We start from the raw sequence: 10,858 nt of genomic DNA, 5'->3' as shown, positions 1-10,858 counted from the left end.
GGCTATGCTCTTTATTTGCGCCCTCCTCAAGGACATCACAATGTATTTGCTGTGTCAAGTTACCGGAAGGGTAAAAAAGAAGATCCTTAGGGGAAACCGACTTTAACATAAAGTGTTTCAGATAATATTTTCGATCATCTTGTAAGTGGATAGGACTACTCTGGAGGTCTTGCACTTCATGGGAATTCATCATAAATATTTTTCACAACAGGAAAACCGAAGTACAAATGTTTAGATGACACGTACAGTGAGTAATACCTGCCTACTTCACAAGACTGCTGGAAGGAGCCAGTTACATCACATACATGAACACACATGATAAACAGAAAAGATTGAAATAAACATAGTAAATGCCTAGGTTCCCACAGTCAAGAGCAGAGCAAGGATTTGGCCATGGTGGCTACATATTATCTCCCCAAGCAGTGCTTCTCAAAGTGAGTGTGCCCAGAAATCCATGGAGATCTTGACAAAGCAGGTATTACTGGGTAGGTCAAGGGTGGGGCCAAGATTCTGCTATCTGCTGGTGCTGAAGCCAGCTCCCAGGACCACCCTTGTGAATATGAAGGATCTAAAAGATCTTCCTAATTCCTGGTGCATGACTGGGCTTCAAGAACATATTTCCTGAGTATATTGCAAACTTTGGCTTTTCCCTAAAATGAGTTTTGGAATAAGTCTGTATGCTTCATTTGGTTCTGAATAAAGTACTTTACAAACTCAAGAGCAAAGTGTTCTTTCTTGGGCAGCCAAAGAGCTGAAGAGTTGATTTTTAATTAGGTTGTCTGCTAGTTCCAGTTTTCTAGGACAAGAGTCAACAGCATGCAAAAACATAGAAAGCCAAGTTGCCAGTTTACTATTACATGACTTCAGTTCATCTCCAAAGGGAGTTAAGAGAACAAGGACTCTGTACTTGTATACACATACACACACACAAACCCCCAAAAGAAAAACCTGCCAATTCCAAATTGGCAGGAGAGCCTAAATTATCTTAAGTGAAGAAAAGGGCTCGAAATATCCAGGAGAAAAAAAAAAAAACCACCTGAGCAAACAAGAAACTTGTAGAAATGCGGCTACCTCCTGATACAGAAGCACTGAGATCTTACAGGGTCCATAGGGAATAAAAAAGAACCGGCAGGCCTTGCAGACTGGGCCTGGGTCAGAAACACCTGGGAAGGCTGGGGGAGACTCAGATTGCTCCACACCCCATGTTGCTGACAGAATAGGCCAGAGGTAGGGCCCAGGATTATGATGGGGATGTTACTGCCAGTCCCTTGATCAAGTCTGGAGCAGCACCTGACTTTCTACAAAAGGAGGAACCATGACCCCCTTAGAGCTGGACCCCAGGGCCTGTGACAGTGGCTGGCACATACTGCTGGTCCCCTGCTCTACAGTTGCTGAACAAAGGCCCATTGTAACTTTCATTTCCAGAAAAAAAAGTGGGCTTCCCTAGTGGCCTGATGGTAAAGAGTCTGCCTGCAATGCAGGTAGACCGGAGTACCATCGCTTGGTCAGGAAGATCCCCTGAAGGAGGAAATGGCAACCTACTCCAGTATTCGTGCCTGGGAAATCCCATGGACAGAGGAGCCTGGCGGGCCCCAGTCCACAGGGGTTGCAAAGAGTCAGACACAACTGAGTGACTAACACTTTCACACTTGGCTATACTTGAGACAGGTATTGACACACATTTACTTAAAAAAAACAAATGCACATATGCCAAGTATGACAATCCCTGACCTGAAGGGGCTTTACAGTTCAATTAAATCAACCCCAATCACAGATACAAGTAACACTTTTCTCCCTGCAGCATCAGATCAATCCAATCTTTAAACCCCTGCCACTGAGTGGAACCAGACAACTCACTGACACAAATGATCCCAAATAAAAACCCTGCTTTCAATAAAAGAAGCCAATTCATTTCACACATACTCATGCAAAAAAAGAAAAAAAAATTTTTTTTTCAATCAAGACAAGAATTTGCCTGTAGGGAACACAGGTACCTGTGTCCACCCTGGAACGCGAGGTGGGTTCCTTCATGGCTCTTCCAGGAGTTAGAATTCTAAGCACCCACGGGCCAGGGGATGGCCTGATGGTGAAAGTACCACTTAGGGCTTCAAAGATTTCTTCTCTAACTCCTCTCTGTTTACTGAGCAAAGCTCAGAAGAGGCTTTGGCAGGCATTTTTCAAATCCTCTGCCTGATCTGCATGTTACCATAGTCACATTCATTCTGGGAAAAAAAAAAACAAACAGGTGTTTCTGTTAAAATTAGCTGCTTCAAACTGTCAAATATTTTAGATCCCTATGCCAGCTTTAAAAAAAAAGTATCTGCAAAATAACCAATCAGGTTTAGATGATGCTTCCAGAACTATGAACTCTAGATATTTTTTAGAAACGTGACTAAAAAAAAAAAAACTGGGGTGGAGATGAGGTTGGAGTTCGAAACACATAAACACGTAATTTTTGCATTTCCTAACATCAACCCAGAAAGAGTAACAGAAAAAGGCCAAGCTTAAACAACCATGGAAAGACAGAGCTATGCTTTTTTTCTAGTGAAGTCTTGTGTTTGAAAGCCTTTTGTCCCATTTACTTCGGTTGACTGTCATAAATAATGGCTTCTGTTCCAAGAACAGTGCCATAATCATTTCCTTCTCTTAGGACCATTCAAAGGAAGGTTTCCAACATTCTCAGTCAGGATGGTGCCCATTAAGCCCGTGTTTAAGAAAACTTGCCCTCAGAAGTCAGAAGAGCTCAAGGATAGCTGTCTAAATTAACTTTAGGGTGGTTTAATATGGGGGGGAAAAAAAAAAAAATCAGGCCACTGTGATTTTATTCCTGAAACCAGTATCTCTGCTGCCCTTATTAAACCCAATGAAATAGGTCTGAGATGCTTTCACAAAATCAGGGCTATTTAAAAAACAAGTTTAGCTGCTTGGTACATTGGGAGAAGTGGGCTTCCCAAGTGGCTCAGTGATAAAGAATCTGCTTGCCAAGCGGGAGATTCAGGTTTGATCCCTGGGTCAGGATGATCTCCTAAAGAAGGAAATGGCAACCCACTCCAGTATTCTTGCCTGGGAAATCCCACGGGCAGAGGAGCTCAGCAGGCTTACAGTCCACAGGGTTGGAAGAGAGTTGGACACAACTTAACGACTAAAGAACAGCAGCAATATATCAGGAGAAAGTTAAAATATCAAAGATTTGTGCCCAGCTAACCAAGTGATACAGACACACAGAGATACTGTGCATTCCTCACTCTACTTTCCTGAAGCCTGTTGAAAAAATACAAGTGGAATTCACTTTAAGCCACCTGCTGGATGAAAAATCCTAAACTTTATCTTAGAGATAGAGGGAGAAAAAAAGAGGTCAACACACAAGGGAATCTTTGATCAATTTCAGTCGACAGAGATTTCAACTACAAGTCCAAAAATCTTTAATACACAGAAACGTTAAAAGCAATGGTCACTTGGCTAAGAGGAAAAGAAGTTTCAAAATTAATTTGGTGACTAGCTAGTTAACTGCATCCAAGTAGATAGGGAAAGTGTTTTGTTTTTTTTTTTTTTGGCTTGCACTGTCCTGAAAATTGCTTCTGCAAGGAATGAGTCCAAGGAACAATTGGCAATTCTTTTTTTCCTAATCAGATACCAAATTTGCAGATTTCTGGCTCTGGTTTTATTTTACTATGTTCCATTCAGTTGACTCTTTGTGATCTGCACAGGCTAAAGGAAACATGCAATTATAAATGTCAGCATTACTTGTGGAAATCCAATGAATAAAAGTAAGTAAAAATTCCTATATGTAAGCAGGACTGTCACTGGCACATAGGTTTGGTAGGTTTTCTCCCCTTAAAAGCTTCCTAAACCTGACCAATCCAGACTTAAAAGGCCGGGGGAGAGGAATAAGCATTCAAGGTCATTTTCATCTTTTATAGACTTCAGAAATTTAAATCTACCAGGATCTAAGAGAGAAAAAGAACAGCTCCCTTGACCGCTTTTAAAAATGTATACACTCAACCACTTTACTTCAGAGAAGCTCAAGGAGTAAAATAACCCAACATAGATTTAAAGAGGTTCTACATGCTGAATACAATGTTCTTGTAATAAATACAGTCATTCAAGTAAAAACAACCACTATAACTTTCCTCTCTAACACATCACAGTAGAAAAATCTTTTTCTTTTCAGCTCTGTGGCAACTGCAAAGGTTTAGGCACAACAAATCCCAAGAAAAAATAAATAAATAAACTGAGCAAATTTAAAGCATGTACTAGTTTTATCCACATAGCTCTCTGAGGATAGGCACAGCAAATACATGTGTTGTTTTTTTCAGTGGGAAAATGTTCAAAAGTTAGCTAGGTTCAGTAAAACCATACACCTCTCCCCCAATATTTTTTCTTAAAACTGTCTGCAGAAAGGACCCGCTACCTTAAAGTAATTCCAGATTTCACTGAACAAAGCATACAACATACACGCAACCCGGGCGTATCTTAAACCAAGGTCACAAAGATAACCCCTTTGCCTGCCTTCATGCCCTGGGTCTAGAAAGTTATTACCACTCTTTTCAGAATTCTTCCCCCTCCACTGAACACTCTAGAACAGTCTACATTTGTTTGGTTTTCTAAAATCAAGAGCAGTTGGTTCTTGTCTGAACAGACCTGTCTACATACTCTCATTTGATATACAGTACTTTTGCAGGTCCACACACGGATTCCCGTACATGCATTCCACATGGGACTAGCAAGAGCCTTAATCTGAAAAAGACAGGCGGAATACAAATCAGACTGCAGTTAGCCTGAACCCTGTTCATTAGGACAGAAAGATGAGACGGGAACAATGGATGCAAAATTACTTTCCAGGAGAAACTAGAAGACAGAAAAAAAAAAACAAAGAAAACCCAAACAGCCAACCTAGCACTATAGGTAATCTAACCATTGTATGTGTCCCCTGCCTTTACAAGGGGACAATTTTCTTTTTTACAAACAATTCTCTCTTGAATTCTAGGCTGTTCAAGTAAGTTAACTCTTCAGGAAAAAGCATAAAGGGGACCCACCTCACTATTAACTGAAGCGAAACCTTTCTAGGGTGCCTTTCCAGGAATGACAGGCAGCCTGCAACATTACAATTATTAAAAAATCAACAATCATTGCAGAAAGTAATCTGAGAAACATAACATTTTAATAGATGAAATAAATACTCCAGTACATGCAAGGTAAAAACTTGACATGGGGCGGGGGGGATCACTCTATAGTGTAAATTAAAAAATAAAACACACACTCACAGTAGCTTTCTCCCCCCATTTGCAAATCACATGGCAAAGTCATACTCTTTCCACACCAAGTATACGCCTAATCCATCACGACTGCTTAAAAAAATAACAACATACAAACAAAAGGTAGCTACATCCATGTCTAAGGAGTGAAAACTGAGGTAACCTTTTAATTAGGGAAGAAAATAAAAGACCAAAAAAGAAATGAACCCATGACCTCCTTCCTGCCCAATTAATAATAAAATTTAGTTGAGGAGTCCCGGAAGGGGAGCTGGGGTAGGGGGCGGGGGTTAACCCCGCAACTAGCAGATGTCACATCTTCCACCTGCTGGTCCCTACTGTGCTTGGGCTGGTGGGGCACAGGGGCCCTCAGAATGCGTGCATAAATGGCATGTATGCATGGCCCTGCCTTCTGGAAGATTCCTCACGAGCATTTAACGGAGCGGGGGGTAGGGGGGAAGCTTCACCGTTGATTTCTTTGGTATAAATGGAAAAGGGCAGAGAATATGTTATCTTCCTTTAGCCTGGGAGTGGGTTGGGGGGATGGAACAGGGAGGGGATGAGGGTGAGGATTGGGGGGGGGTGCTAATTCACAGAATTGGAATTCACTGGCGGTAAAGTCCTGGGCGAAGACCTCTCCCTTAAAGCCTGAGATAGCAGGGTGCAGCCTTCAGACACGGCGCAGGCCGAGTTCCTCAGCCTCTCCCTGTGGTCCGACATCTTGGCGCCCCCGTCGGGGTGCTGCGCCAGATCCCTGAGGCACTGGGTCAGGAGCACGCAGGCCGACACCACGCTCATGGCGCCTCCCAGGATGGCGGTCTGCACCGCCTTGCCCTCGGCGCTCACGGCCGCCGCGCGACCCAGGAACTGCGGCTCGGTGGCGAAGCCCACCAGGGCGCCAACCGCCTGCACCAGCGGCCCGCTGAAGAGCGCGCAGCGGCTCCGCGCCAGCTCGCTCGGCGCCGCCTTCACCTCGCGCACGCAGGCCAGCAGCGCCGACGCGCTGGTGCTCATGCACTTGACGCCCAGCTTGAACTGCTCACGCGAGAAGCGGTCCCGGGACTTGTCGCTAGCCAGGGCGCACGCGTCCGTCAGGAACTTGAGGTTGCGCGACAGGCCCTGCGACACCTCGAGCAGAAGCTGCGGGGTCATGTCGGCCAGCGGGGTGGCGCGCAGCACGGCGCAGCCTTGCTCCACCTCGTGGCGGCAGCGTGTCACGCGGTAGCGGTCCACCAGGCCCGGCTGCGCGGGCTGCGCGCCCGGCGTGGCCACGGCCGCCAGATAGGCCGCGTGGGCGGAGCACTCGGTCAGGGAAACCACCAGGTCTCCCAGCTCCACCAGGCTGTCCCCTGCCTCCCCGAAGCGGCCCATGTTGAGCTGGCTCTGCACGTCATGGGTGAGGATGGAGAGCCCCTTGGTGCGCGCGATGATGGTGTCCCGGCACTGCTCAAAGGACTCGGCGCCGGCGCAAGAGGATGCGGGGCCCTCGAAGAGCACGGGCCGCGCCTCACTCGACAGCAGCAGCAAGTCGGCCACCAGCTGCATCTTGCCTTTGCAGTGGTCACAGACGGACACCAGCCTCTTACGCGGCTGCGACGAGGCCCCACCGACGGCGCTCGCTGGAGCCGGAGAAGCCGCCTCGACACTGGGCTTCCCAGCGCTGCCGCTAGCCATCGCGCCCGGGGGGCACTGGCATGCCGCTGGGGAGCCCGCTACCACCGCCGCTGCCGATGCCGCCGCCCCCGCGGCCGTCGCGACTCAGCTGGCCAAGGCCGCGGTGCCTTCCCCGCACCATCATGCCATCCACCGCCGCGGGCAGAGGGCACTGGGCTGCGGCGGCCGGAGCCCCGGCGGCGCGGAGCGGGCCCGGGGGCCACAGAACGCAGGAGACTCTTCGAGGCGCGGCGAGGGGCTGCAGCTTTCGGCCTCTTGGAGGGCTTGCAGGAACCATGAACAAGGGCAGAGCAAACTCACAGTCTGCGCTCCTCGTCGCCGGAGTGCCAGGAAAGTCCCTTCTGCTGGGCTGCTGCTGCCGCCGCCGCCGCCGCCGCCTTCCTGGGCATGGCCCGGTCCGACTGCCGGGGCAGGGGCGGGCGGGAGAGGGAAGTTGGGAGTTGTCCTTCCTTCCTTTCTTTGAAATAAAAATCCTTTCCTCGGGGAGGAGCGCCGGCGGCGGCTCCAGCAGGCTCTGCTGTCAGCCACCTCGGGCTCGGCGGCGCACGTGGGCTTCAGGCGGCCAGACCCCGCCGGGCGGCACTTCCCCGCGACGGCGGCCGGGGCTGGCCCTCGGGGACGCACGGCCGCCCCGTGGGCATCTCCTGCCTCCCGCTCTCGGGAAGCGGCGGCAGCAGAGCCGAGGGTGTGGCCGGTGCTGGCGCGGCCGAGTCAGTCGGGCGGGAGCCTGCACTGATTGCGCACAGCGGCCGCCCCGCTCGCGCTCTCGCCCGCCCGCCACGCCCGGGCGTGCCGGGCGCCGCAGCGGCCCCTTCCCGCCTCGCCGGTTCACAGAGCGCGGCCCGGAGCCGAGGCGGCACGCCCTCCCGGACCGCGCGCCCCACGGCCCGCCGCAGGCTGTCGGCGCGAGTCCATCCCCGTCGCCTCCTCCTCGCCTCGGGCCCGCAGCGGCTGAGCTCTCCCGGGACCACGGGCCCTGAGCATCGGACGCCGCCGCGCGCGTCTCCCCGGCGGCCCGGTCAACTCAGAAGGTCCCCGCGGCGCTGCAGAGACCCGCCCGGGCCCCGGCTCCTGCCATTTTTGTCAACCTCCAACTTCCGAGCGAGCCGGGAGAAACTGAAAGGAAGGGCGGGGGCCGAAAGGCAGAGGGGAAAACACCCGCTTCCTCTCCCCGCGCGGCTTCACCTCGGAGCACGGCCGTGGGTGCGCCGCCACCCGCTCGCCCGCCGGGGCCGCTGGAAGCTTTTCCTCTTCCCGTCCGCGCCTCGCCCCCGGGCTCGCCACCGCCGCCTCGGCCGTAACCTCCCTGGAGCCTATAGAAATCTTTTGTGTGGCGTCACCGCCTTTCGTTTAAATCCCGCTTCCTCCTCTCGCCCTTCCTCCCGCCCCCTCCGCCGCTCCCGGATGCTTGCGCGATGCGCTGCTCCTCCCCCGGGAAGCTGGGTGGCTGCGGGAGGACGCCCCCGCCCAGCGCGGACGCCGCGGGCGCCGGGCCGGTGGTCCCCGGCTGAGACGCAGGGGAGCGGGCCGGAGGGAGGCCCGTCCGGGCCGGGGGCTCAGCGCCCACCCTTGGGAGACCCGGGCGCAGCCGCCGGTTGGGCTTACGTAAGCTCTCAGCCCGACCCGGGGGCTCCGCGCTTCCTCCCCGCCCAGGGAGCAAGTCTCAAAGGTGGCCTGTTTTCTGGACCGAAGGGAGGACGCTTGGCACCATCGCCGAGTGGTGTGCTGGGGTCCTGTCATCGCGTTTTGTGGGATGTCGATCGGTCGGCCAGGCTCTCCTCCGCCCTTTGTTGTGTTTGCTCCTCTTCCAGGGTGCGATCCTGGAGGGACTGTGCGGGTGAGCAAAGAGCCCTAGAGATAGGTGTCTGAGAAGAGCAGAGCTGGCCGCTGGCGGCTTCCTCCCTTCAGCTCAATAGCCCTTATATAGTAAGAGCGTGAGCTTTGAACCAGCTTTTTTTTTTTTTCCTGGGGTCAGTCTTCCCCAGCCATGTATGAGTTGTGTGACCTTATACAAGTTCTCTCTCCAAGTCTCCGTTTTCTCCTTTGGAAATCAGATACTGTGCACTGACTGCCTGAGTACTTGGCTCATGAATGTAGCTCTGAGAATTATGAGCCTATACTGGCACAGTCTGCCCTCCCATAACTTATATGTCGTCAGCAGCATAATGGAAGAATAGTGACCAACAGTTAAATAAGAGAAGCAGCCTTCGGAGGTAAACACCCCCATTTTACAGATTAGGAAAGTGATGGTCAGATGCCTTATGCGCCTTCCCAAGGTCAGGAAGATAGCAAATGCGTGGGCAAGGAGCCAACAGCCGACCTCCTCATTTGACCCAGCCCTTGCTCTTCAGGAAGTGCTAGAAGCATCCAGGCTTCCCTCATCCCCCAAACCCACCAGGGTCCCAGGGTCCCCCCACTTCTTAGCCCTGAAACAGGCTGTCTAGGTGCCCAGCCCAGCACAAGCTGGGTGTTTTCAGCCAGTGGAAATGTTTGTTCTTCTGCCCTTTTCTAGAACGTAGTGTCACCTTTTTCCAGCCAGTTGTCACTTTTAACTGGGATGGATGACCTTGAAATTTATTGTCCAAACAGTTTTGAGACTAACTGTGAGACCTGTTAATAATAAATTAACCAGTAACAACAGAGACAAACTTGAATGGTCACCCTGCTTATAACTTAAAGGGTCCTTGTATATCTTCTGCATTCTATATGAACCTACTTACTTTGCAAACTGAGGCCTATAAAACTGCTCATTTTCTAAACTAGCAGTGATTCTGTAGGGTTGATCCTTTTTATTTCTCTATCAGAGAAAAACAACTGGATAAATCAAGGACTTTCCAGGTAACCTAGGAATAGCACCCTGGTTTTAGTTAGTTCTGAAAACTGAGAAAGTCAGACCCTTCCCTTCACATCACACAGTTTTTTTTAAATTCATAAAACTGCTCTGGGGTCAGAGGATTTTTTTCCAAAGCCACTTGGTGCTGCCTAGGGTCCTACTTTGCTTCTACATGTGCACTCTCTTTGGTTGTCGTTGTTGGAATTTCTGAATGCCAACAATGATCTGTGACACATAAAACATCCCACTATATTCAGTGACATTTGGTTTAGCTCTTAAAATCTGATGGAATTGGTTTCTTGGCCCTCCTGGCTTCATTTATCACATATGGCACCCCTTCCTAAACAAATCCTTCCCAGTACTGACTACCTTCCTCTGGGTCCCCTTTACTTTCTGCCATCTTTTATCCGCTCTACAAACAAAGGGCACCTAGCATATGCCAGGCCCCGTGGCAGGCACAGTTACAAAATAATGTGAGGGCTTGACCTCTTCTGAAGAGTGGAGTCCAAAAAGGGCAACAAGGAAAACAGGTCATCACGACTACACTATTCGTATAGTGCAAGCAGAGTCAAGAAACTAGAGGGACTTCCCTGGTGGTCCAGGGGTTAAGACGCCCCACTGCCAATGCAGGAGGCATGGGTTCCATCCCAGGTTGGGGAACTAAGATCCCACATGCCACATGGTGTGGTCAAAATAAACAAATAGGGAGATTTAGAAAGAAACTAGAATAGAGTACTGTTTACCAAACAGTCCAGTTGCATTCTATGGGACCATGTGATCAGTCCTGAGCCTTGAGATGTCAATGGTAGGGATGTGGGCTGTCTCAGATGGAGGCTGGGGAAAGCCAATCTAATTCTCCACTCTCTTCCCCTGCTGTAACTGTTCAGAAAACTGTGTCCTAGGTGGTGCAACTACCATAAGCCTCGGTGACCATGGAGCAGACCCCCTCTACTGTGCTGAACAGGTCACATAAGCAAAAAGTAAACTCATTGTGGAGCCACTGAGATCCAAGGGTTGTCTGTTGCTGTAGCATATTTTCATCTAACTTGATTAACAGAGGAAGGCTGGGACTGCCCCTGGATTCTCTGCAGTAAGGGCA

At 50.4% G+C, this 10,858-nt stretch overlaps 1 protein-coding gene across 1 annotated transcript; it reads right to left on the bottom strand.

Moving 5' to 3' along the window:
• Positions 1-5,139: 5,139 nt before the first annotated feature.
• TLNRD1 (talin rod domain containing 1) lies at positions 5,140-7,173 on the bottom strand. The gene has a single exon (XM_027521266.1). It carries the CDS (start codon positions 6,924-6,926, stop codon positions 5,838-5,840), a length of 1,089 nt encoding a protein of 362 aa, XP_027377067.1. The 5' UTR covers positions 6,927-7,173; the 3' UTR covers positions 5,140-5,837.
• Between the last annotated feature and the right edge of the window lie 3,685 nt (positions 7,174-10,858).

This window comes from Bos indicus x Bos taurus, chromosome 21, assembly GCF_003369695.1.
Source record: "Bos indicus x Bos taurus breed Angus x Brahman F1 hybrid chromosome 21, Bos_hybrid_MaternalHap_v2.0, whole genome shotgun sequence".
Classification (NCBI taxonomy): domain Eukaryota; kingdom Metazoa; phylum Chordata; class Mammalia; order Artiodactyla; family Bovidae; genus Bos; species Bos indicus x Bos taurus.
The sequence above is the reverse complement of the archived record's forward strand: the minus strand, read 5'-3'. Positions and strand labels throughout refer to the sequence as shown.